This window comes from Pristiophorus japonicus, unplaced genomic scaffold (assembly GCF_044704955.1).
Source record: "Pristiophorus japonicus isolate sPriJap1 unplaced genomic scaffold, sPriJap1.hap1 HAP1_SCAFFOLD_416, whole genome shotgun sequence".
In the NCBI taxonomy this organism is placed as follows: domain Eukaryota; kingdom Metazoa; phylum Chordata; class Chondrichthyes; family Pristiophoridae; genus Pristiophorus; species Pristiophorus japonicus.
Window position 1 is genome coordinate 221,516 of NW_027254047.1, and position 27,915 is coordinate 249,430.

General features: G+C 45.7%; 3 protein-coding genes across 3 annotated transcripts in view; 1 reads left to right on the forward strand and 2 right to left on the reverse strand.

The window, feature by feature from the left end:
- Positions 1–27,915, forward strand: part of LOC139250704 (zinc finger protein 432-like) — a 384,699-nt gene that overhangs the window by 187,706 nt on the left and 169,078 nt on the right. The gene's annotated exons all lie outside the window — the stretch shown is intronic.
- The window catches only part of LOC139250702 (zinc finger protein 432-like), a 151,130-nt gene that overhangs the window by 103,291 nt on the left and 19,924 nt on the right, over positions 1–27,915 (reverse strand). The window lies entirely within an intron of this gene.
- The window catches only part of LOC139250703 (zinc finger protein 432-like), a 32,346-nt gene continuing 19,925 nt past the window's right edge, over positions 15,495–27,915 (reverse strand). Inside the window, exon 2 of the mRNA XM_070873081.1 lies at positions 15,495–17,120. Coding sequence (XP_070729182.1) covers positions 15,832–16,785 — 954 coding nt within the window. The 5' untranslated portion in view covers positions 16,786–17,120 and the 3' untranslated portion in view covers positions 15,495–15,831. The remainder of the gene's footprint in view (positions 17,121–27,915) is intronic.

The window sequence follows — 27,915 nt, forward strand, 5'->3', positions numbered from 1 at the left end:
GAGTAGAGGGAGCTTTGCTCTGTATCTATCCCTTGCTGTACCTGTCCTGGAAGTGTCTAATGGACAGTGTAGAGGGAGCTTTGCTCTGTATCTATCCCTTGCTGTACCTGCCCTGGAATGTTTGAGGGAACAGAGTAGAGGGAGCTTTGCTCTATATCTTTCCCTTGTTGTACGTATCCATTATCCCTGCTCTCTGTCTCCTGCCATTTAGCCAATTTCCTAACCAGGTCAATAATTTGCCCCCAATTCTGTGACTTCTACCTTGAATAACAGTCTCTATGTGGGGCTTTATCAAATGCCATCTGGAAATCCATATCAATAAAATTACACCAAACTAATAGCGAATTATTTCTCCCATTGAATTATTTTTAGTATCGCTTCGCTCATTAGTATTTTCCCAATACCTTCCCTGCATCCCAAGGCTAGGAAAGGCACGCTGGAAGGTATGGGAAGCTGGGACTTGTCAATGATAGTAACATAATGTATAAAAACTGAGATAATCTAGAGTGAGAAAGGAGAAAAGGCCCCAAAATGGAGCAGTGGGTAACAGGACATCAATTAGTCTCCTATGTCTTACAGAAATAAAGAACATAAGAAATAGCAGCAGGAGTTGGCCATATCACCCCTTGAGCCTGCTCCGCCATTCAATAAGATCATGGTTAATCTTTTATCTCAACTCCACTTTCCTGCACTATCCCCATAGCCCTTGATTCCCCAAATATACAAAAATCTATCCATCTCTACCTTGAATATACTCAACGACTGAGCTTCCACACCTCTCTGGGGTAGAGAATTCCAAAGATTTATTGCCCTCGGAGTGAAGAAGTTTCTCCTCATCTCAGTCCCAAATGGCCGACCCCTTATTCTGAAAATGTAACACCTAGTTCTAGACTGCACAGCCAGGGGAAACATCCACCCTGTCAAGCCCTGTAAGTATTTTATATGTTGTAATGAGATCACCTCTCATTCTTCTACATTCATAAGAACATAAGAACATAACAAATAGGAACAGGAGTAGACCATACGGCCCCTCGAGCCTGCTCTACCATTTAATATGATCATGGCTGATCTGATCATGGACTCAGCTCCACTTCCCCGCCCGCTCACCATAACCCCTTATCGTTTAAGAAACTGTCTTAAATTTATTCAATGTACCAGCTTCCAGAGCTGTCTGAGGCAGCAAATTCCACAGATTTATAACTCTGAGAGAAGAAATTTCTCTTCATCTCAGTTTTAAATGGCAAACCCTTATTCTAAGATCATGCCCTCCAGTTCTAGTCTACCCCATCAGTGGAAACATCCTCTCTGCATCCACCTTGTCAAGCCCCCTCATAATCTTATACGTTTTGATAAGATCCCAGAGAATATAGGCCCAGTCTCCTCAATCTCTCCTCATAGGGCAACCAACCCCCCATCCCCCGCCCCCTGCCCCCACAATCCCGGGAAGCAGTCTGGTGAACCTTCATTGCACTCCCGCTATGACAAGTATATCCTTTCCTAGGTAAGAGGACCAAAACTGTACACAATACTGCAGGTGTGGTCTCACCAAAGCCCTAAATAACTGCAGTAAGACATCTTTACTCTTATCCTCAAATCCTCTTGTAATAAAGGCCCCATACCATTTGCTTTCTTAATTTCTTGCTGTACCTGCATGTTAACTTTCAGTGATTTGTGTACAAGGACACCCAGGTCCCTCTGAACACCAACATTTCCCAATCTCTCACTATTTTAAAAAGTACTCTGCTTCTCTATCTTTCCGACCAAAGTGGATAACTTCACATTTCTCCACATTATATTCTATTTTCCATGTTGTTACCCACTCACTGAGACTGTCAAAAACCCCTTGAAGCCTTTTTGTATCATCCTCACAACTTATATTCCCACCTCGCTTTGTGTCATCAGCAAACTTAGATATTCAGGTTGAACCTCCCTGGTCCGGCAACCTCCCTGGTCCGGCATCATTCCCGGCGAGGGGACGCGACCCACGCTGGGTCCCGGGGCTGGTCGCTTCTCCTCTTTCCCCCCACCTCCCGGTCGGGTCAGAGAAGGAACGAGAAGTGCAGTAGCCAACCGAGGCGCCGAAGCTAGGCCTGAAATGCTGTGCAGTGAGCTACTGCACAGCGCATGCGCAGAACACAGCCGGATCTTTGTGCAGCATTTCGGGCCCAGCTTCGGCACCTTGGTCGGCCGTCACACTCCTGGCTCTCTCTCCACGCTGATCTGACTGGGGAGGGGGCAGCGGCTGGCCCCAGGTCACAGCGTGCCCCCCCCCCCCAATCCTGGGACACAGGACATATCATCCCCCCCCCCCGGGACACAGGAGACAAAGTGCTCTCTCCCAGGGACACAGCGTGTGCAACAGCTGCACGGCACCTCGTGTTAACTGGACTCTGACGTGGATTCCAGTGAATGGAGCAGAAACCTGTCCGGAAACATTACTGACAATGGGATTTTAAAATCTGGGGGTCTGTGTAATCTCCCGTTGTCTGGAAAATTCTCTGGTCCGGCACTGGTCAGGTTGCGAGGGTACCGCACTGGAGAGGTTCAACCTGTGTTATATAGAAACATAGAAAATAGGTGCAGGAGTAGGCCATTCGGCCCTTCGAGCCTGCACCGCCATTCAACAAGATCATGGCTGATCACCCACCCCAGCACCTCCCCCCCACCCCCTACGCCCCCTGCACACCCCCCGACCCCCCCAGACGCAAGGACCACATCTAACTCCCTCCCGAACACATCCAATGAATTGGCATCAACACCTCTCTGCGGCAGGGAACCCCACAGGCCAACAACTCCCTGAGTGAAGAAGTCTCTCCCCATCCCAGCCCCAAACAGCCCACCCCCCCCGGCTCCGGACCCACCCAACACCGGGAACACGCCCCCCGCACCCAACCCGCCCCATCCCGTCAGAATCCTTCCCAAATGCCGAACACTCCCGGATGTCGAGCCCCCAGCCCTGGCCACCCCGGAGCCACGCCCCCGCGACGCCAACCACACCACATCCACCAACCGCCATCTGCGCAGTCAACCCGTCCACCCCACTCTGAACACTCCCCGCACCGAGGCACAGAGCCCCCAGGCCCGCCCCTCCAACACACCGCCTCCCCAGACCTTCGCTGCAATGTGGCCCCTCCTGTCCCCCACCCTGGGTTTCTCCGCCCCCACCTCCACCACTCTCCCCTCCATCCCCCGCTCCCGTCTCCCCTCATCTTCCCTCTGCTTCCCCGCACAGGCTTCCATCTTGGGGTCGGTAACCTTCTGGGGCCAGGAGTTTTAGCCCCCGGTGTGGAAGTCCTGCTCCCGCCGCAGAATTGGCCTTACCACCCCTCAATGGAAGCGGAGTGCAATTTCCCACACTCCACTTCCTTTGGGGGCAGTTACCGGGGCACGACTGGATTCTCCTGTGACAGTTTGAACTGGTGCTCTCCACTCTCTCTCCTGCGACAGTTACATTGGTCCCTTCATCCAAATCATTGATATAGATTGTGAATAGCTGAGGCCCAAGCACTGATCCTTGCGGTACCCCACTAGTTACAGCCTGCCAATCTGAAAATGACCCGTTTATTCCTATCCTCTGTTTTCTCTCCGTTAACCAATCCTCAATCCATGCTAGTATTTTACCCACAATCGCATGGGCCCTCATTTTGTTCAATAACCTCTTGTGTGGCACCTTATCAAATGCCTTCAGTAAATCCAAATACACCCCATCTACTGATTCTCCCTTATCTAACCTACTAGTTACAACCTCAAAAACTGTATTCGCTGTTCACGATGTGGTCTCCTGTATATTGGGGAGACCAAATGCAGATTGGGTGAGCACTTTGTGGAACACCTCCGTTCAGTCTGCGAGTGTGACCCTGAGCTTCCGGTCTCCTGTCACTTTAATTCTCCACTCCCACTCCGACCTCTCTGTCCTTGGTGTCCTACACTGTTCCAGTGCAGCTCAACGCAAGCCCAAGGAACAGTACCCCATCTTTAGATTAGGCACTTTACAGCCTTCCGGACTCAATATCAAGTTCAACAATTTCAGACCATAATCTCTGCCCATATTTTGTTCCCTTTCCTCCCTTTTTTTTCACAAACTTCTCCCAGTTTCCCATGACAGCTGGTAATTATTCAGGCATTCACACCCTATCTAGACTCATCTTTTGTTTCCTAACTTGTGCCATTACGATATCAGTTTGGCCCATCATCGCTTTTGTCTCTTAAACCACTTCTGCCTCCCACCCGATCACAGAATATTCCCTTTTGTTCTTTCCTCCCCTCCCCCTTTCAGGGCCCCAGCACTTCCTTAACAATCTGTTACATTTGAAACTTTTGCCAGTTCTGACGAAGGGTCACAGACCCAAAACTTTGGCTCTGCTTCTCTCCACTGATGCTGCCTGACCCGCTGAGATTTCCAGCTTTTTCTGTTTAAATTGATTCGTTAATTCATTCTTTTTTATGATAGTTTTATTATTTATCGTTTTTTTCTAATTTAGTCACTAATTAAAGAAAGTAGGTATAAATTAGATTGTTTGTCCGTCATCCAGTACCGGATGAGCAGAATTTTTTTTCCAAATATTGGAAAGACTGAAGGCATTATCTTTGGCTCCCGTCACAAACTGCGTTCCCTAACCACTGACTCCATCCCTCTCCTGAGCATGAATCTGAGAGTGAACAAGACTGTTCACAACCTCAATGTCATATTTGACCCTGAAATGAGTTGAGCCACATATCAGCAGCATAACAAAAACTGCCTTTTTCCACCTCCGTGACATTGCCCGCTTCTGCCCGTGCCTCAACTCTTCTGCCCGTGCCTCAACTCTTCTGCTGCTGAAACCCTCATCCATGCCTTTGTTACCTCTAGACTTGACTATTCCAACTCACTCCTGGCCTCCCACATTCTACACTACATAAACTTGAGGTCATCCAAAACTCAGCAGCCCGTCCTAACTCGCACCAAGTCACGATCACCCACCACCCCTATGCTCGCTGACCTACATTGGCTCTCGGTTAAACAACGCTCGATTTCAAAATTCTCATCCCTGTTTACAAATCACTCTTTTTCAGCCTCACAACCCCACAAGACGTCTGCGCTCCCCAAATTCTGCCCTCTTGAACATCTTTCATTATAATCGCTCCACCAGCGGTGGCCGTGCCCTCAGCTTGGGCCCTAAACTTGGGAACTCCCTAAACCTCTCCCTCTCTTTCCTCCTTTAAGATGCTCCTTAAAACCTGCCCCTTTAAACAAGCTTTTGGTCATCCGCCTTAATTTCTCCTTTTGTGTCTGGATGTTAAATGTATGTGTTGTGTCTGTAACGCTGCCGTGAAGCCCTTGGGATGTGTTGCTCCGTTAAAGGCGCTATATAAATACAAGATGTGATTCCAGCAATGGACAGTTTGTCCGTCCGTGGAGGGACAAAGCCTGTCCGACTCACCAACCAATCAGCGTCCTGCAGCACCGTGGGTGGGCAGCCAAGCGTGACACATACCGGAATGTGCTAACGTCATGACGTCGTTGCAACTTGGTTCTCCTGAGTGAGGGGGGGGGGGGGGGGGGGTCAAGGTTGATGACATTCTGTGCTGACCCTTGACCTCCCTTGCTCCCCAATGCAGACCAGGAGAGGTTGCACATTCCAGCTGCTCACTGTGGGGGTTATCAGCGGATCCCAGCCTGGGCTGCAGTTGGGGAGACTCCGTTAACCTCAGTGCCCTGGGCTCCTGCTACTGATCACTGTCCACTCACCCCAGCAGCAAAGGCCAAGTCTGCAAAGAGGGCGTTGTTTTGGACTGTGATGCCCCCAAGGTTGAATAGGCTGCCAACAATCACTGCATACCCTCACACATTGGCCCTTTGGACGGGCACCAGAAGGCAACCAGTGATTGTGGATCTCCTCACTGTAGAGGAATAGGAGGATATGTTGATCGGGTGGGAAGAGGGTCGTGTGGAGTTTAAACCCCGACATGGACCAGTTGGGCCGAATGGCCTGTTTCTGTGGTGTGTTCTATGAAATACCATGAAAGGTCACATCAAGGGAATCAGCAACAACAAAAGCTTGATTTATATAATGCCTTTAATGTGTAAAACGTTCCAAGGAATTTCACAGAGTATTATAAGACAAAAACTTGACACCAAGTCACATAAGCAGATATCAGGACAGGTGACCAAAAGCTTGGTCAAAGACATAGGTTTTCAGGAGCAGAGTAAAGGAGGAATGAGAGGCGGAGAGGTTTCAGAGCTTGGGGTCGAGGCAACAGAAGGTTGAGCGATTACCATCAGGGATGCTGAAGAAGGCAGAATTAGAGGAGAGCAGATATCTCAGCGGTTGTGGGACTGGGGGAGATTACAGAGATGGGGAGGGGCGAGGCCATGGAGGGATCCGAAAACAAGCATGAACATTTTGAAATTGAGGCGTTGCTTAACCAGGAAGAATGTAGGTCAGCGATGTTTCCCCAGCATTCTAGGCACACTCGCCTTCCCTCGTTCACCTGGACCTTGCTGGCTGCGATATTTCATCCTGCGACCTCGCTTCCACTTGCTTCTGTAAGAAAAAAACAAAAGGTCTTCCCTCCACAGCTCAAACTTAGGTTACATGGATTACATTTCCATTCCCGAATGCTTGAGCAGCAACTCCTATATATTTAGATAGTCAATTTTATTTTCACACAAACCTTGGTCCAGCCTTTGTGATTGAACAATACAAAAGGTATCTGCAATGTGTTTGCTGCAAGTTCTTTATCTTCCCTCTCGAGCAATCTGTCGTGGAAGATAACACATGATTCCAAATCATTCATTCTAGGCATTTTTTTCAAAAAGTCTTAAGTTCCATTTGTCACCATGCTGTGGTATTCAAGATCCATTACTGCAGATAAGAAGTTGAACATTACTGGAGTTCTTCTCTTTTGTTCCAGCAAAGATCAAGGTCATTTACACCTTGAAGTCATTTCCATATTAAACAACCCTCTCGGTAATCTTGTACTATCATCATCATCATCATCATAGACAGTCCCTCGAAATGAGGATGACTTGCTCCTACGCCGAAAAGGGATGAGTTCACAGGTTTTTCAATGAAGGACCTCATATTCCGGATCCCGAACTACATCCTGAAGGATGGAAGATGTCTGTGCATGGATTTTTTTAACGTGTGGTTGCACACCAGCCACCCCTACTCCCCAACTTCTAACCCCAAGCCCTCATTCACCCCCTCGCCCCAAAGACCCCCCTCGCCCCAAAGATCCCCCTCGCCCCAAAGATCCCCCCTCCAACCCCCCTCGCAACCCCCACCCTCCAACCCCCCCTCAACCCCTACTCCTATTTCACGTATACAATTTCATTTTGACCATCAATTATACCAATGATCCACACTGGAGGTAAATATCAGGAGCTTCTGTGAGATGGTGAGGTGATCACTGGACAATAAAGCTCAGAGACTGGTGGGGGGCTGCTCATTATCCTCAGTGTGATTTAATCCCCTTTCCCACTGCGGACAGACATGGTCACCTTGGTAACAGAATGGTCAGTGTGACATCAATTTCTAAACAAGAGCACACAAGACAATGGGTTATCAATAAATGGTAAATGTATTAAACACTGCAATTACATTGTAAATAAAATGCTGGAAAATAATTGGTGAAGATAATTTATCTCTGGAATTGACGAGCAAACATTAAAAATGATGTGCTTTGTGTGTATATCTATATATATATATATAGACTTTGTGTGCTCTTTTCAGTTGTAACCTGATGTGATCAACATTCTATGATCTTTAGCCCATCCGGTGGTGCTTGCTGGGTTAGGATCTAAAGAGACCGTGCGCTGTTCCTCCTCCCACTGCCTGGGGGAATGGGGCAGATATTTAAAGGGGCAGGGACTCCCCTTTCTCTGCCTCATTATAGTTAAAGGGACAGTCCAGTTTATCTTGGGGTGTCGGAGGACTTCACTAGCAGAGCTCCCATCAACAGTCGCTCCTTTCTGTACTGTGCAGTGATTGTAAAGCTGTCTATTTCAGTGACTTGAGCCTTTCTAAAATGTCTCTCTGTTTTTGCTGATCCACTTGTATAATTTGGAAAGATTTCAGAATTGTGCAGTGTGATGAAGGTGTTGGTTAAAGATGGAGTAAAATTTGTTTCAAAATATTCTGTTCTAACCCTCCCCCAACCCCCCAAATTTTAGAACACTGCAGTACTGACTGGGAAGTTCCCAAGTTGAATCCATGATCTGGGCTGTGAGTTGATCTCAGGCAAGGCAGCAGTTCAGGGATTATAATTGTCCTCAGTACCACTGGGCTAAATATGAGTAAAAATCAGCCAGTGTCCCTACTGTTCATACCGATCCAGTGACCTCAACTGGGAAGTGTGTGGGTGTCATTTGAGGACAGGATATGAAGCTGTGATGCCTACCACAGTGGAAATCTGCTGGCACTCATTGAGTCGACTGACGGTGAGGCACTAGAGGTTAACTACTGTCTGTAGAATTGCACACAGCCAGATTCAGCATTTTCTGGAGATAATAAATCTGACGATGAAAGGAATGTTGAATTTAGACAGTGAGGATGGAGGGAGAGTATCTAGAATAAGGAATTTACAGCTTAGGGGGGACAGGAGGGGACAGAAAGTTGTGTAGAATCTAGAATTGTCTGTTCTGAATTTCTATCCTGTATTTAAAGTAACAATGTTTGTAACCACCATTTATTTGCAGGATATTAGAAGGGGAGGATCTGCAGCTGGGAAACTCAATCCAAACATCGCATCAAGATTTGACAGATTCCCGGATTGATCAGGATCACCTTATCATCAGCCTTTGTAAAAACACCAATCACAGCGGGGAGAAACAGGACACATGTTGTGTGTGTGGATACACCTTCAACCAATCGTTCAGCCTGTGAGACTCGTGCACCCACCTGACTCAACACTGTAAATGTGGGGACAGTAGGAATGGATGGTGTTGTACATGGAAAGTGATTCAGTCGTTCATCTCACCAACTGACATTTGAGTAATTAGATAACAGACTTTCTCGTGTGAATATAGAGCTGGGTTATTGGGCCGTAATGTGTTTACTTATTCATCTTGTTGACTCTAAATCTTTGCCAATTATTTGATGTGATCGGTTTACATGTACGTATTTAAAAAAATATGTTTGCTGTGTGGATTCAAATACAAATTGAAACCAGGTTTGCAGGCGTGATGCTCCATTCACACATCGAAGGTGAGAGCGATGCTGTGGGACAGATGCTAAGTCCAGTATCTGAAGGTGATTAACAGACTGGGTTTTATGTTTAGTGATCCTGTGCGTGTTATCAACACCTTCGCTGAATACCAAGGCTAGATCATCAACTCTGGAAGGTATGGGAAACAGGGACTTGCCCCTGAGAGTAACCGAAGGTATAAGAACTAAAATAATCCAGAGTTAGAGAGGAGAAAATGCCCAAAATGGAGCAGTCAGTAACAGGATGTCAATTAGTCTCGTCTTATTTTGGAGTCATCAAATATTGACACACTGTTATTTGAAATATCAAAATATTAAACTCCAGCCCAGTTCTAGGGGTTATTAACATCAGCAGAAACAATCCCCAACTGACAGAATGAACACGATTCAGTCAGGATGTGATTAACAGCAGCAATAACAGTAGAAACCAACCCCTGCAGTCACTTGTGAACTCGCTTGTGTCTCAGCAGGTCGGATGAATGAGTGAATCCCTTCCCACACTCAGAGCAGGTGAACAGCCTCTCCCCAGTGTGACTGTGACAATGTATTTCCAGCTTACAAGGTTGGGTTCAGTTCTGCACCCGCTGTGCGCAGAGTGAGAATAAACTCAATGAGCTGCTGATTTTCTCGACTGGGTCTTCTGTGCTGGCCCAATAGGGTGAGCTTGGGCTGGCCCAATAGGGTGATGTAATGACCAGAACTGTGTGAGTACTCCAGCTGTGTCCTAACTAGTGTTTTACACAGTTCTAGCATAACCTCCAGAGGGAGGTGGGAGTCTGGAACTTACTGCCTGAAAGAACAGTAGAGGCAAAAACCCTCATCGCATTTACAAAAGTGCTTGGATGTGCGTTAACCTACAGGTCTACGGACCAAGAGCTGGAAAGCTCTTTTTCGGCCGCACAGACATGATGGGTCTAATGGCCTCATTCTGTGTTGTAAACTGCTATGATTCCAATCCCCTCCTGTCTGATATAAACCAACCTCACAGTCACTGACACCAATCCCCTCCTGTCTGATATAATGTTGTGAAAGACAGTGGAAGGCCAGAAGATTGGAAATTTTTTAGAAACCAGCAAAGGACGACAAAAAAATGATAAAGACAGAAAAGATAGCACATGAGAGCAAACTAGCAAGAAATATAAAAACAGACAGTAAGAGCTTCTACAGGGAAATAAAAAGGAAATGAGTACCTAAAGTAAATGTTGGTCCCTTAGAGGATGAGACTGAAGAATTAATAACGGGAAACATGGAAATGGCAGAGATTTTGAACAAATATTTTGTATTCTTCACAGTAGAGGACACTAAAAACATCCCAACAGTTGATAATCAAGGAGCTATTGCGGGGGTGAGGGGGGACTTAAAACAGTCACTATCACTAGAGATAAAGTACTTAGCAAACAAATGGGACTAAAGGTGGACAAATCCCCCAGATGGCATGCATCCTAAGGTCTTAAAAGAAGTAGCTGCAGAGATAGTGGATGTACTGGTTGTAATCTACTAAAATTAGCTGAATTCTGGAGAGGTCCCAGCAGACTGGAAAACTGCAAATGTAACACCCCTATTCAAGTAAGGAGGCAGGCAGAGGAAACCATAGACCAGTTAGCCTACCATTGGTCATTGGGAAAATACTGGAATGCATCATTAAGGAATTAGTAGCAGGACATTTAGAAAATCATGTTGCAGTCAAGCAGAGTCAGCATGGTTTTATGAAAGGGAAATCATGGTTGACAAATTTGCTGGAGTTGTTTGGGGATGTAATGAGCAGAGTGCATAAAGGAATACCAGTTGAAGTTGTACATTTGCATTTCCAGAAAGCATTCGATAAGGTTACTACACAAGCTAAGAGCTCACGGGGTTGGGGGTAATATATCAAAATGGATGGAGGATTGGCTAAGTAACAGAAAACAGAGAGTCGGGATAAATGGGTCATTTTCCGGTTGGCAAACTGTAACAAGTGGGGTGCCGCAGGGATCAGTGCTGGGACCTCAACTATTTACAATTTATATTAATGACTTGGATGAAGGAACCAAGTGTAACACAGTCAAATTTGCTGATGATACAAAGATAGGTGGGAAACCAAGTTGTAAGGAGGGTGCAAAGAATCTACAAAGTGATATAGATAGGATAATGAGATACCAACGATATAGGTAAAAAATGGGATGAGATCCAACAAGCTGAATTTAGGGAGTTAAATTAAAAAGTAGGACCTCAAAGGTAGTAATCTCAGGATTTCTACCAGTGCCACGTGCTAGTCAGAGTAGAAATAGCAGGATAGTTAAGATGAATATGTTTCTTGAGGAATGGTGCAAGAGAGAGGGATTCAAATTCCTGGGACATTGGAACTGGTTCTGTGGGAGGTGGGACCAATACAACCGGTCTGCACCTGGGCAGGACCAGAACCGATGTCCTAGGGGGAGTGTTTGCTAGTGCTGTTGGGGAGAGTTTAAACTAATACAGCAGGGGGATGGGAATCTATGCAGGGAGACAAAGGGAAGTAAAATGGGGGCAGAAGCAAAAGGTAGAAAGGAGATAAGGAAAAGTGGAGGGCAGAGAAATCAAAGGCAAAAATCAAAAAGGGTCACATTACAACATAATTCTAAAAGCACAAAGAGTGTTTAAAAAAAAACAAGCCTGAAGACTCTGTGTCTCAATGTGAGGAAGATTCATAATAAGGCGCAGATAGCTGTTAACGGATATGATGTAATTGGGATTACGGAGACATGGCTCCAGGGTGACCAAAGCTGGGAACTCAACATCCAGGGGTATTCAATATTCAGGAAGGTTAGACAGAAAGGAAAAGGAGGTGGGGTAGCGTTGCTGGTTAAAGAGGAGATTAACACAATAGTAAGGAAGGATATTAGCTTGGATGATGTGGAATCTGTATGGGTGGAGCTACAGAACATCAAAGGGCAGAAAACGCTAGTGGGACTTGTGTACAGACCACCAAACAGTAGTAGGGAAGTTGGGTATGGCATCAAACAGGAAATTAGGGATGCGTGCAATAAAGGTACAGCAGTTATCATGGGTGACTTTAATCTACATATAGATTGGGCTAACCAAATTGGTAGCGTAAAAATAAAATGGGAAAGGTGGCTCAGCCGTGGATAACAAGGGAAATTAGGGATAGTGTTAAATCCAAAGAAGAGGCATATAAATTAGACAGAAAAAGCAGCACACCTGAGGACTGGGAGAAATTTCGAACTCAGTAGAGGAGGACAAAGGTTTTAATTAGGAGCGGAGAAATCATCATCATAGGCAATCCCTCGAAACGAGGATGAATTGCTTCCACACCAAAAAAGGATGAGTTCACAGGTGTTTCAATAAAGGACCTAATATTCCATTTCCAGAACTACATCCTGAAGGGAGGAAGATGCCTGTGCGTGGATTTTTTTAACGTGTGGTGGCTGTTGCACACCAGCCACCACACAGGCTTGACAGAGCTAGGTCTTGGTCTAGTGGCAAGGATTAAGCAGGACGACTGCAGATCAGCTTTGCTGCATGGACCTAGTACGCACACATATCGCAGTGTGGGCTGGCCCGTGCTGCCCCTGAACTCACACCTCTCCTGGGCCCCAATCACGTCCCTCCACAGTCTCTCGCCGCTTCTTCGCCCCGACCTCGCTGCTCCTGCTGCACCGACCCAGGGTCCAATCATCAACCTGGACCTTGATGACATCACTCTTTGCTGCCTTCACAGCTTGCGCTGCTCCCTGAAGCTGCATGCCTCCACGCTGCTCCCTGGGCCGCACGCTGCTCCTTTTATGGTCCCGACCTGCCATAACATATCCCGATCTTCCAATATAACACAGACAGCATATCCGGACATTTATCACATTGCTGTTTGTGGGAGCTTGCTGTGTTCAAATTGGCTGCCGCATTTCCCACATTGGAGTGACTACACTCCAAAAGTACTTCATTGGCTGTAAAGTGTTTGATACGTTTGGTGGACATGAAAGGCGCTATGTCAATGCAAGTCTTTCTTTCTTAATACAAAAGCGAATACTGCAGACGCTGAAATCTGAAATAATAACAAACTGCTGGAAATCTCAGCAGGTCAGGCAACATCTGAAAAAAAAAGAGTATGAGAGCTAGCTTGCAGGAAACATAAAAAGACTGCAAAAGCTTCTATAGATAAGAGAAGAGAAAAAGATTAGTGAAAACAAACGTAGGTCCCTTGCACTCACATTCAGGTGAATTTATAATGGGGAACAAAGAAATGGCGGGCCAGTTAAACAAGTACTTTGGTTCTGTCTTCACGAAGGAAGACGCAAATGATCTTCCGGAAATATTAGGGGACCGAGGGTCTAGTGAGAAGGAGGAACTGAAGGAAATCCTTATTAGGTGGGAAATGGTGTTAGGGAAAATGATGGGATTGAAGGCTGATAAATTCTCGGGGCCTGATAGTCTGCATCCGAGAGTACTTAAGGAAGTAGCCCGAGAAATAGTGGATGCATTGGTGATCATTTTCCAATAGTCTATCAAATCTGCATCAGTTCCTGTGGACTGGACGGAGCCAATGTAACACCACTTTTTAAGAAAGGAGGGAGAGATAAAATGAGTAATTATAGACCGGTTAGCCTGACATAAGTAGTGGGGAAAATGTTGGATTCAATTATTAAAATTGAAATAGCAGCACATTTGGAAAGCAGTGATGGGATCGGCCCAAATCAGCATGGATTTATGAAAGGGAAATCCTGCTTGTTCAATCTTCGAGAATTTTTTGAGGATGTTACTGGTAGAATGGACAAGGGAGAACCAGTGGATGTGGTGTATTTGGACTTTCAAAAGGCTTTTGAGAAGGTGCCACACAAGTGATTGGTGTGCAAAATTAAAGCACATGGTATTGGGGGTAATGTACTGATGTGGATAGAGAACTGGTTGGCAGACAGGAAGCAGAGTCAGGATAAACGGGTCCTATTCAGAATGGCAGGCAGTGACTAGTGGGGTATCGCAGAGCTCAGTGCTGGGACGCCAGCTATTTACAATATACATTAATGATTTGGATGAGGAAATTGAGTGTAATATCTCCAAGTTTGCAGGTGACACTAAACTGGGTGGCAGTGTGAGCTGTGAGGAGGACGCTAAAAGACTGCAGGGTGACTTGGACAGGTTAGGTGAGTGGGCAAACGCCTGGCAGTTGCAGTATAATGTGCATAAATGTGAGGTTATCCACTTTGGTGGCAAAAACACGAAGGCAGAATATTATCTGAATGGCGGCAGATTAGGAAAAGAGGAGGTGCAGCGAGACCTGGGTGTCATGGTTCAACAATCATTGAAAGTTGGCATTCAGGATCAGCAGGCGGTGAAGACAAATGGTATGTTGGCCTTCATGGCGAGGAGATTTGAGTATAGGAGCAGGGAGGTCTTACTGCAGTTGTACAGGGCCTTAATGAGGTCCCACCTGGAATATTGTGTTCAGTTTTGGTCTCCTAATCTGAGGAAGGACGTTCTTGCTATTGAGGGAGTGCAGCGAAGGTTCACCAGACTGATTCCTGGCATGGCAGGACTGACATATGAGGAGAGACTGGATCAACTGGACCTGTATTCACTGGAGTTTAGAAGGATGAGAGGGGATCTCACAGAAACATATAAAATTCTGACAGGACTGGACAGGTTAGATGCAGAAAGAATGTTCCCAATATTGGTGAAGTCCAGAACCAGGGGACATAGTCTAAGGATAAAGGCTAAGCCATTTAGGACTGAGATGAGGAGAAACTTCACTCAGAGAGTTGTTAACCTGTGGAATTCCCTACCGCAGAGAGTTGTTGATGCCAGTTCATTGGATATATTCAAGGGGGAGTCAGATAAGGCCCTTGCAGCTGAAGGGATCAAGGGGTATGGAGAGAAAGCAGGAAAGGGGTACTGAGGTGAATGATCAGCCACGATCTTATTGAATGGTGGTGCGGGCTCGAAGGGCCGAATGGCCTACTCCTGCATCTATTTTCTATGTACAGATGGATCTGGGGGTTTTTGTACATGAAACACAAAAAGGTAATATGCAGGTACAGCAAGTAATCAGGAAGGCAAATGGAATGCTGGCCTTTATTGCAAGGGGAATGAGTATAAAAATAGGGAAGTCCTGCTGCAACTGTACAGGACATTGGTAAGACCACACCTGGAGTACTGCGCACAGTTTTAGTCTGGAGTGGTCTCTATTCCCGTGCCGAGGGGATTGCTACACCAGATGGGAGGGGCAACATTTGGGGACACGGATTCCCCACCAATTCCCATTCCCCTTCTTTCTGGTGGATAATGGAGGGGCCACTGTGTGTAATGTGCATGTCAGTAAGCATTGTCAGCAAGCTCTTTCTAATTGGACATTTTATTCAGTAGAAACTTTCACACACGATTGCAGATTTTGTACCAAAGATCAATTTAGGATTAAAGTAAAAGTTCATAATTTTATTGCAAACTAACTTTCTGTTGAGAGTTGCTGAATTAAGGGGAAAGATTACACACAGCGTTTCTTAAATGGACACTGCAGCCCTGAGAACACAATCAGCAATATATCCAGAATATTAAAGTCCAGCCCAGTTATAGGGTTGTGAACATCAGCAGAAACAAACTCTAACTGTCACAATGAACATGGTTCAGTCGGGATGTGATTAACAGCAGCAATAACAGCAGATTCCAACTGCTGCAGTCACTTGTGAACTCGCTGGTGTGTCAGCAGGTGGGATGACTGAGTGAATCCCTTCCCACACTCTGAGCAGGTGAATGGCCTCTCCCCAGTGTGAACTCGCTGGTGTGTCAGCAGGGTGGATGACAGAGTGAATCCCTTCCCACACTCTGAGCAGGTGAATGGCCTCTCCCCAGTGTGAACTCGCTGGTGTGTCAGCAGGTCAGATGATCGAATGAATCCCTTCCCACACTCTGAGCAGGTGAACGGCCTCTCCCCAGTGTGAACTCGCTGGTGTATCAGCAGGTTGTATGATCGAGTGAATCCCTTCCCACACTCAGAGCAGGTGAACGGCCTCTCCCCAGTGTGAACTCGCTGGTGATTTACAAGGTCGTATGACTGATTGAATCCCTTCCCACACTCAGAGCAGATGAACGGCCTCTCCCCAGTGTGAACTCGCTGGTGATTTACAAGGTCCTGTGACTGATTGAATCCCTTCCCACACTCAGAGCAGGCAAACGGCCTCTCCCCAGTGTGAAGTCGCTGGTGCGTCAATCGGTTGGTTGACGTAGTGAATCCCTTCCCACACTCAGAGCAGGTGAATGGCCTCTCCCCAGTGTGAACTCGCTGGTGTATCAGCAGGTTGGATGAAAAAGTGAATTCCTTCCCACACTCAGAGCAGGTGAATGGCCTCTCCCCAGTGTGAACTCGCCGGTGTATCAGCAGGTGGGATGATCGAGTGAATCCCTTCCCACACTCAGAGCAGGTGAACGGTCTCTCCCCAGTGTGAAGTCGCCGGTGAGCTACAAGTTGGGATGACCCAGTGAATCCCTTCCCACACTCGGAGCAAGTGAACGGCCTCTCCCCAGTGTGATTGCGTCGATGAATTTCCAGCTGAGACGGTGATCTGAATCCCTTCCCACAGTCACCACATTTCCACGGTTTCTCCATGGTGCGGGTATCCTTGTGACTCTCCATGGTTGGACGATGGGTTGAAGCCTCGCCCACGCACACAACACGTTTACAGTTTCTTCGCGCTGTGAATGGTGCGATGTTTTTTCAGGCTGTGTAATTGGTTAAAGCTCTTTCCACAGGCAGTGCACTGGAACACTCACTCGGGTGTGTGTGTCTCAGTGCTTTTCCAGTCACACTGATATTTGAAATCTTTTCCCACAGGCAGAACAGGCAAACATTCCTCCTTCCACTTTCAAAGGCCGATGTTATTCAGGTCCTGATGAATCGATTGACTGTGTCAGATCTTGACGTGATGTTTGGTTTGTGTTTCCTGTCTGAAAATCTCCCCTTCTAATATTCTGTAAAAGGAGATAACAAAACTCATCACTGTCAGTACAAGACAGAAATTCAGGATAGACACATCTAGTTTCCATGGAACATTCTTTCCCCTCTTGTTCTTCCAAAGCTGTAAATCCCTATCCCACACATTGTCCCTCCTGCTGTGCTGAAATCCAAACCCATCGCACATTTCTCGACTGTTTCTCCTCCACTCCCAGTTTTCACCACCAATTCTGGCTGGGTTCAGTTCTACACTCACTGGTTCTCCTCCCTCTCCACCCCTGAAGGTGCTGACTCTGGCTGGGCCCAGATCCACATTCACTGGTTTCCCTCCCTCTCTTCCCCTAAAAGTGCTGACTCTGGCTTTGAGGAAGAGGGTAGATGAAGGGGAACTAGTGGATGTGGTGTATTTGGACTTCCAGAAGGTATTTGACAAGGTGCCACATAAAAGGTTACCGCACAAGATAAAAGTTCACGGGGTAGGGGGTAATATATTCGTATGGATAGAGGATTGGTTAATTAACAGAAAAGAGAGAGTCGGGATAAATTCTCGGGTTGGCAATCAGTAACTAGTGGGGTGCTGCAGGAATCAGTGTTGGGCCCCCAACTATTTACAATCTAGATTAATGAATTGGATGGAGGGACCGAGTGTAATGTAGCCCAGATGGGAGGAAATGCAATGTGCGAGGAGGACACAAAAAACCTGCAAAACGACATAGACAGGCTAAGTGAGTGGGCAAAAATTTGGCAGATGGAGTATAATGTTGGAAAGTGTGAGGTTATGCAGTTTGCCAGAAAAAAATTCGAAGAGCATGTTATTATTTAAATGGAGAAAAATTTGCAGTACAGCGGGACCTGGGGGGTCCTGCTGCATGAAACACAAAAGGTTAGTATGCAGGTACAGCAACTAAACAGGAAGGCCAATGAAATCTTGGCCTTTATTGCAAAGGCGATGTTGTATAAAAGCAGGGATGTCTTGCTACAGTTATACGGGGTATTGGTGAGGCCACACCTCGAATACTGCATACAGTTTTGGTTTCCATATCTAAGAAAGGAGATACTTGCTTTGGAGGCAGTTCAGAGAAGGTTCACTAGATTGATTCCGGAGATGAGGGGGTTGACTTATGAGGAAAGGTTGAGTAGGTTGGGCCTCTACTCATTGGAATGCAGACGAATGAGAGGTGATTTTATCAAAACGTATAAGATTATGAGGGGGCTTGACAAGGTGGATGCAGAGAGGATGTTTCCACTGATAGGGGAGACTAGAACTAGGGGGCATAATCTTAGAATAAGGAGCCGCCCATTTAAAACTGAGATGAGGAGGAATGTCTTCCCTCAAAGGGTTGTAAATCTGTGCAATTTGCTGCCTCAGAGAGCTGTGGAAGCTGGCTCATTGAATAAATTTAAGACAGAGATAGACAATTTCTTAATCGATAAGGGAATAAGGGGTTAGGGGGAGCAGGCAGAGAAGTGGACCTAGTCCATGATTGGCTCAACCATGATCGTATTAAATGGTGGATCAGACTCGAGGGGCCGTATGGCCTACTCCTGCTATTATTTCTTATGTTCTTATGCTAACTCTGGCTGGGTTCAGTTCTACATTCACTGGTTCCCCTCCCTCCCCTCCCCTGATGGTGCAGACAGTGGCTGGGTTCAGTTCTTCAATCACACGTTCCACACCCTCTGCTCCCCTAAAGGTGCTGACTGTGGCTGGATTCGATTCTGCACTCACTGGTTCCCCTCCCTATGCTCTCCTGAATGAGATGGATCTGGCCGAGTTCAGTTCTGCACTCACTGGTTCCCCTCCCTCTCCCTCCCCTGATGGTGGTGACTCTGGCTGGGTTCAGTTCTTCAATCACACGTTCCCCACTCTCTGCTCTCCTGATGGTGCTGACTCTGGCTGGGTTCAGTTCTACACTCACTGGTTCCCCTCCCTCTTCCTTCCCTGATAGTGCTGACTCTGGCTGGGTTTAATTGTACAATAATTGGTTTCCTTTCCCTCTCCTCCTCTGAAGTGCTGGCTATCTTAGATCTGGTCCTGTGGAATGAGATAGGATTAATAAACAATCTCTGAATAAAGGAACCCCTTGGAATGAGTGATCATAGCATGGTTGAATTTCAAATTCAGATGGAGAGCGAGATATTTGGATTTCAAACCAGCGTTCTAAGCTTAAATATGGAGACTACAAAGGTATGAGGGCAGATTGGGCAAAAGTGGACTGGGAAAGTAGATTAAAGTGTTGTACTGTTAAAGTGTAGGGCCAAATTACAGCAAAATTCTAAAGGGACAAAGTGTGTTAAAAAGACAAGCCTGAAGGCTCTGTGCCTCAATGCGAGGAGTATTCGGAATAAGGTGGATGAATTAACTGCACAGATAGCAGTTAACGGATATGATGTAATTGGTATCACAGCGACATGGCTCCAGGGTGACCAAGGCTGGGAACTCAACATTCAGGGGTATTCAACATTCAGGAAGGATAGACAGAATGGAAAAGGAGGCAGGGTGGCATTGCTGGTTAAAGAGGAAATGAACGCAATAGTAAGGAAGGACATTAGCTTGGATGATGTGGAATCAGTATGGATGGAGCTACGGAATACCAAAGGGCAGAAAACGCTAGTGGGAGTTATGTACAGACCACCAAACAGTAGTAGTGAGGTTGGGGACAGCATCAAACAAGAAATTGGGGATGCGTGCAATAAAGGTACGTGCAATACAGTTATCATGGGCGACTTTAATCTACATATTGATTAGGCTAAACTGGTAGCAATGCGGTGGAGGAGGATTGCCTGGAGTCTTTTACAGATGGTTTTATAGACCAATATGTCGAGGAACCAACGCGAGGGCTGGCCATCCTAGACTGGGTGATGTGTAATGAGAAAGGATTAATTAGCAATCTTGTTGTGCGAGGCCCCTTGGGGATGAGTGACCATAATATGGTAGAATTCTTTATTAAGATGGAGAGTTACACATAATTAAGGTGAAGATAGGCACATTTTTGAGCGATAAGGGAGTAAAGGGTTATGGGGAGCGAACGGGGAATTGGAACCTAATCCATGATCGGATCAGCCATGACCTTATTGAATGGGGAGCAGGCTCAAGGGGCCAAATGGCCTACACCTGCTCCTATTTCTTATGTTCTAGACAGTTTCCCCTCCACTCCCAGTTTTCACCACCGATTTTGGCTGGGTTCAGTTCTACACTCACTGGTTCCCCTCCTCTGAAGGTGCTGACTCTGGCTGGGTTCAGTTCCAGACACTGACATCATTCACTTTGTTCCTGCACCAACATGGCCGCGCGTGCACTTTGCTACTCACTGAATATCGATGGCGGACCGTTGAACCTGACTTCCTACACAAAAATGACGTGGGCCTGTGACCGGGAAAAACCCCGAAGCTGCAACCGCCGATATTCCGGTTATTATTTCGGACTTGCGGTGGGCACCGGTTGTTTATGAAGCCTCCCCGGCTCCCCGCTGGTTCATTACTCCGCTCCGTCCCGCTAAAAAGGACACTTCTGAAGAGCCTGTTTAAAACATGTTGCCTCCACCAGTACCTGCGCCGCACATGCTCCAAAGCCCCTCCCCCCTTCCCCCTCCCCCCCAGGACCCGCGCCTGCGCACTGAGCTCCTGTTGTCTGGGTGCGGCACATTCTCCCCCGCGGGGCATGCTGGGTACATAAGACCATGAGAAATTGGAGCAGGAGAGGGCCACCCGGACCCCCGGGCCTGCTCCCCATTCAATAAGATCATGGCTGATCTGATCACAGAGTCAGCTCCACTTCCCTGCCCACTCCCCAGAGCCCTTTACTCCCTTATCGCTCAAAAATCTGTCTACCTCAGCCTTAAATATATTCAATGAACCAGCCTCCACTGCTCTCTGGGGCTGAGAATTCCACAGATTTACAACCCTCTGAGAAAAGAAATTCCTCCTCATCTCAGTTTTAAATTGGCTGAGGAGAAAGGCTGCATTTGTGAATAGAACAGGATTTACTGTGATTTCATTGGAGACTGAAACATATTCATTCTGGCAGCTCTTGTTTGTTTATGATGAACTTAATAACCCCTATACCTGAACTGGAATTTAAAACCCTGTCTAAATATTGAATAAATTATCTGTGTTTCAAACACAGTGTTTCGAATATTTGATTGTTCCGTGATCACAGGAGACCAATTGATGTTCCATTTTAGTGCTTTTTCTTAATCTAACTTCTGTCACTTCTCACCTAGTGTGCCTTCTATCATATCAAATCCCAGACTTGTTCTGTTTGAGGTCCAACAAGACGAATTTGTGGAGCTAGGAGCTAAATTAAAAAGTAGGACCTCAAAAGTAGTAATCTCAGGATTGCTATCAATGCCACATGCTAGTCAGAGTAGGAAGCACAGGATAGCTCAGATGACTACGTGGCTTGAGCAGTGGTGCAGAAGGGAGGGATTCAAATTCCTGGTATATTGGAACCAGTTCTGGGGGAGGTGGGACCAGTACAATTGATCTGCACATGGAAGGGACCGGAACCAATGTCCTAGGGGGAGTGTTTGCTAGTGCTGTTGGGGAGGGGTTAGACTAATATGGCAGGGGGATGGGAACCTACGCAGGGAGACAGAGGGAAGTAGAATGGGGGCAGAAGCAAACCCATTGTAAATGTCAACAATTGTAATAAGTGCTGTTGAGAGTGCATTTAGAATTTTTTACATCAACAACAATACCAGGAATCAGTGAGTGTAGATGAACGGAGTAGAATGCAGAAGTAGAAAGAAGAAAAGTAAAAGTGAGGGCAGAGAAACCCAAGACAAAAAGCAAAAAAGGGCCACATTACAGCAAAATTCTAAAGGGGCAAAGTGTGTTAAATAGACAAACCTGAAGGCTCTGTGCCTCAATGCGAAGAGTATTCGTAATAAGCTGGAGGAATTAACTGCACAGATAGCTGTTAACGGATATGATGTAATTAGCATCACAGAGACATGGCTCCAGGGTGATCAAGGCTGGGAACTCAACATCCAGGGGTATTCAACATTCAGGAAGGATAGACAGAATGGAAAAGGAGGTGGGGTGGCGTTGCTGGCGAAAGAGGAAATTAGCGCAATAGTAAGAAAGGACATTAGCTTGGATGATGTGGAATCAGTATGGATGGAACTACGGAATACCAAAGGGCAGAAAACCCTAGTGGGAGTTATGTACAAACCACCAAACAATAGTAGTGAGGTTGGGGACAGCATCAAATAAGAAATTAGGGATGCGTGCAATAAAGATACAGCAGTTATCATGGGCGACTTTAATCTGCGTATTGATTGGGCTAACCAAACTGGTGGAGGAGGATTTCCTGGAGTCTTTTACGGATGGTTTTCTAGACCAATATGCCGAGGAACCAACTAGAGGGCTGTCCATCCTAGACTGGGTGATGTGTAATAAGAAAGGACTAATTAGCACTCTTGTTTGCGAGGCCCTTTGAGGAAGAGTGACACAGTTAATTCAGAGACTAGGGTCCTGAACTTAGGAAAGGTAACTTCGATGGTATGAAACATGAATTGGCTAGAATAGACTGGTGAATGATACTTAAAGGGCTGACGGTGGCTTGGCAATGGCAAACATTTAAAGATCACATGGATGAACTTCAACAATTGTACATACCTGTCTGGAGTAAAAATAAAACGGGGAAGGTGGCTCAACCGTGGCTAACAAGGTAAATTAAGTATGGTGTTCAATCCAAGGAAGAGGCATATAAACTGGTCAGATTAAGCAGCAAATGTGAGGACTGGGAGAATTTTATAATTCAGCAGAGGAGAACAAAGGGTTTAATTAGGAGGCAGAAAATAGAGTTTGAGAAGAAGCTTGCTGGGAACATAAAAACTGGCTGCAAAAGCTTCTATAGATATGTGAAGAGATAAAGATTAGTGAAGACAAACGTAGGTCCCTTGCAGTCAGATTCAGGTGAATTTATAATGGGGAACAAAGAAATTGCGGACCAGTTGAACAAATACTTTGGTTCTGTCTTCACGAAGAAAGACACCAATAACCTTCCGGAAATACGAGTGGACCGAGGGTCTAGTGAGAAGGAGGAGCTGAAGGAAATCCTTATTAGGCGGGAAATTGTGTTAGGGAAATTGATGGGATTGAGGGCCGATAAATTCCCGGGGCCTGATCGTCTGCATCCCAGAGTACTTAAGGAAGTGGCCCTAGAAATAGTGGATGCATTGGTGATCATTTTCCAACCGTCTATCGACTCTGGATCAGTTCATATTGGCTGGAGGGTTGCTAATGTAAGGCACTTTTTTTAAAAAGGAGGGAGAGAGAAAACGGGTAATTATAGACCAGTTAGCCTGACATCAGTAGTGGGAAAAATGTTGGAATCAATTATTAAAGATGAAATAACAGCGCATTTGGAAAGCAGTGACAGGATCAGTTCAAGTCAGCATGGATTTATGAAAGGGAAATCATGCTTGACAAATCTTCTAGAATTTTTTCAGGATAGTGGATGCGGTGTATTTGGACTTTCAAAAGGCTTTTGACAAGGTCCCACACAAGAGATTGGTTTGCAAAATCAAAGCACATGGTATTGGGGGTAATGTACTGACGTGGATAGAGAACTGGTTGGCAGACAGGAAGGAGAGAGTCGGGATAAACGGGTCCTTTTCAGAATGGCAGGCAGTGACTAGTGGAGTGGTTCAGTGCTGGGACCCCAGCTATTTACAATATACATTAATGATTTATGTGAAGGAATTGAGTGTACTATCTCCAAGTTTGCAGATGACACTAAGCTGGGTGGTGGTGTGAGCTGTGAGGAGGACGTTAAGAGGCTGCAGGGTGACTTGGACAGGTTAGGTGAGTGGGCAAACTCATTGCAGATGCAGTATAATGTGGATAAATGTGAGCTTATCCACTTTGGTGGAAAAAATATGAAGGCAGAATATTATCTAAATGGCGGCAGATTAGGAAAGGGGAGGTACAACGAGACCTGGGTATCATGGTACATCAGCCATTGAAAGTTGGCGTGCGGTACAGCAGATGGTGAAGGCTGCAAATGGTATGTGGGCGTTCATATCTAGCAGATTTGAGTACAGGAGCAGGGAGGTCTTACTGCAGTTGTACAGGGCCTTAGTGAGGCCTCACCTGGAATATTGTGTTCAGTTTTGGTCTCCTAATCTGAGGAAGGACGTTCTTGCTATTGAGGGAGTGCAGCGAAGGTTCACCAGACTGATTCCCGGGATGGCAGGACTGACATATGAGGAGAGACTGGATCGACTGGGCCTTTATTCACTGGAGTTTAGAAGGATGAGAGGGGATCTCATAGAAACATATAAAATTCTGACGGGACTGGACAGGTTAGATGCAGGAAGAATGTTCCCGATGTTGGGGAAGTCTGGAACCAGGGGACCTTATCTAAGGATAAGGGGTAAGCCATTTAGGACTGAGATGAGGAGAAACTTCTTCATTCAGAGAGTTGTTAACCTGTGCAATTCCTGACCGCACTGAGTTGTTGATGCCAGTTCATTGGATATATTCAAGAGGGAGTTAGATTTGGCTCTTATGGCTAAAGGGATCAAGCGGTATGGAGAGAAAGCAGGAAATGGGTACTGAAGTGAATGATCAGCCATGATCTTATTGAATGGTGGTGCAGGCTCGATAGACCGAATGGCCTACTCCTGCACCTATTTTCTATGTTTCTATGTTTGAGTACATGAGTTGTGGTTGTAGTAGACTTAACTGCAGTGTCTCACTTTAAACTCAGCTGAAATCCTTTGAACCACCCCTTTATTGAACTGTCTTGCATAAGATTTGAAATCCGTTACTTTCTGTATCAGTTAACCCAGTTTTGGAACTGATTGAATTTAACAAACCCATCCACACATTTTGCACGTGATAGCCTGTGAAATATCCTGATATTTGTAATTGTGTTTGCCACAAACTCCGTTCCCTAGACACTGATTCCATCCCTCTCCTTAGGAAATGTATTTTTATCTAAGCTAATTTGTGTGCACCTTGCAATATATATCAAAATGGAGTCCTGGTCTTCCCAGAACTTTCTGCTTTTTAGCAGTCAGCTTGCATAAACAGCTAAACCTGGTTTGAGATGGCTGATGGCCATCAGACAGCTAGGAGACAAGTCATGCTGAGACAAATACCCCCCCCCCATGGTGCTCTCCTATTGTCTACACGACACCAGTTCCATGTCACCCCACCTTTCCTATGTACTCCATTCCACCAGCCACTATCTCTTGTAGAGACCTCATCCTTTTGATGTGAATGATAAACTGACCAGGAAATTGAACAATCCTGACACAATACAAGACAGGTGATAGCCCATTACATATGATTCATGGAGTAATGGCCAGCTGGCCAACTGATAACCCTGACAAAAGGAAATATCTGTAAACCATGTCAGGACCAGGATATAGTAATTAACTCTTTATCTGTATTCACTGACTGTGAGACAGAGCAATACACAGGGAGAGGCCAGAACTTGGGTTTTACTGTATAAATATCTTGTGAAGCTGTACCATTTCGGAGGTGTTCACTTAGCCCTTGACTGAGATGTAACCTGCCCCTTGCTAGCAAGCGAATTAAAGAAACTTCCACCGGAGCTGTAAGTGTCGGAGTCATTCTTTTCGGAGGTCGAGATTTCGACAGTTACTTCTTGGAGGTTCCACCGAGATGCATACTCTCTGTCCTGTGAGTAAAACGGATACAGGTATAGTGCCTCTCCAGTGAAAGGCCACGTAACGGCCAGGAGAAGTGGGCGGAGAGAACTCGGTTGGCCGAAAGGATTGTGAGATCAGAAACTGTGGAAAATCTTAATCATCCAGAATGGGTGCCGGAGCAAGTTAAAACACCACAAAAGGCACACCAGCCTATGTCATGCTCCAGAATTGTGGACAGTCTTCAATTGACCAAAGAAACAAAAACCGGTAAAGTGGACTAAGGGTGAAAACAGGCCATTTCCACCCGATGGTTCATTTAATTTAGAGAGAACAACATGTCTAGAGGAGTGTCTTATAAACAGAGATCCAGGTAGAAGAAAAAAAAAGGAAAGTAATAGAAAAGGCCTGGGTTCCGATTCTTCAAGCCCATGTAAAATTAACAGAGGAAGTAAATCAAATGTAAAAAAAAAAGAGAACCTGATAGTGACTTATGGATTCAAAAAAAAAATAAAGCTAGCAAAAAAAAAAGCTTTATTGAATGGAGAGAGACTTTTGTGAATGTCTTGTCTTTGAATGAGAGTGCGTGAATGTCTTGTCTTTGAATGAGAGTGCTTCTGTGTTTCTTCCTTGTGTCTGGAAACCTGTTTGGAAAGGTTGTGGAGCTGCCTGTTTGTTTTAGCTCCACCCACTTTTTCAAACAAAGTGAAGTTTTTTAACCCTTCATAGTGTTGTCCTGTATGTGGGAAGTTTAAGACATTTTAAGTTAGAAGCGCAGGTGTGGATTTATTCGGATGAGAAGTTACGGAGCTAGGAAATGCACAAAGGATAGGTTTGTTGAGACATGGTCCCGGTGGTTAAAAGTTGTAATGACTTTTTTTTTAAAAGCCTTTGTGGGTCTCTCGAGGTGCAGGCTGGGGGAGTACAATCTCATTGTCCTTGGTGTAAAATCTTGGTACAAAAGCTTCTAGCTCAGTAAGAGGATTTGTTTTTAATAAAGAGTGGCAGTACAATAGTTGAATTGGGATTTTGATATATTTCAGGTGATCTCCTTGATCAACATTTTGGGTGTATTGGAAAAATCTTGGGTTTGGAAGCTTTTTAATAAGATTAGAAAACAAGTACTTTACATTCTGTGATCTGTGAATCACTATAAGCATAAATGAGAAGTCTGTGTAACACACAGATTCGTCCAGTTCAGAAGCCCACACAAATGGAGGTTTGTCCATGACCTACGAGCTGTGAATGAATCTACTATATTCTCACAATGCTCAAAGGATGTGGAATGAAGTATCCCGGAATGCTTTCCAGAGTCTTAAGCAGTCCCTCACTTCAGCACCCGCCTTGGGATTACCAGATTAGACTAAGCTATTCAACTTATTTGTGCATCACAAGTCGGGTTTTGCTCAATCTGTTTTGACTCAGTTACATGGGGACAGGCAGCGACCAGTAGCATATTTCAATACCCAACTAGCCCCAGTAGGACGCGGACTACCAGGATGTCTTCCTTCGTTGGCAGCAGCTTATTATGCTATGCAACAGGCTCAGACAATAACTCTAAATCATCAGACCATTTTGTATATCCCACACTCTGTCGAGATTTTACTTACTAAATGTGCCACCTAACACCTAACCTCTGCAAGAACCATGAAATATGAAGTTGAACTGTTATCAAATCCGAACCTTATCAAAAGATGCACTACCTTAAATCCAGCCACTCTACTCCCCATGGAAGACGACGGCGAACCCCATTCATGTGAAATGGTAACCGAATTAGTGACTAAACCACGTATCAATCTAACAGATGTACCAATGTGTAACCCTGATCTAGTGTACTATGTTGACGGATCAGCCCTACGAAATGATAGGGGCCAACCTAGAGCGGCTTATGCAATTGTAACTCAGTTTAATGTTGTCGAAACAGCCTCTCTTCCAGACTCCTTTTCAGCCCAACAAGCCGAATTGTTTGCGTTAACTCGAGCCTGTATTCTGGCTGAAGGACACAGTTAATATCTACACTGACTCCAGGTATGCTTTTGGGGTATCACATGACTATGGACAAATTTGGAAGATTCGCGGGTACCTGACTTCTTCAGGAACCACTATCAAAAATGCAGAACAAGTGGAAAATCTTCTGCGAGCCATTCAATGCCCCTTGAAACTTGCCATTATCAAATGCCAAGCA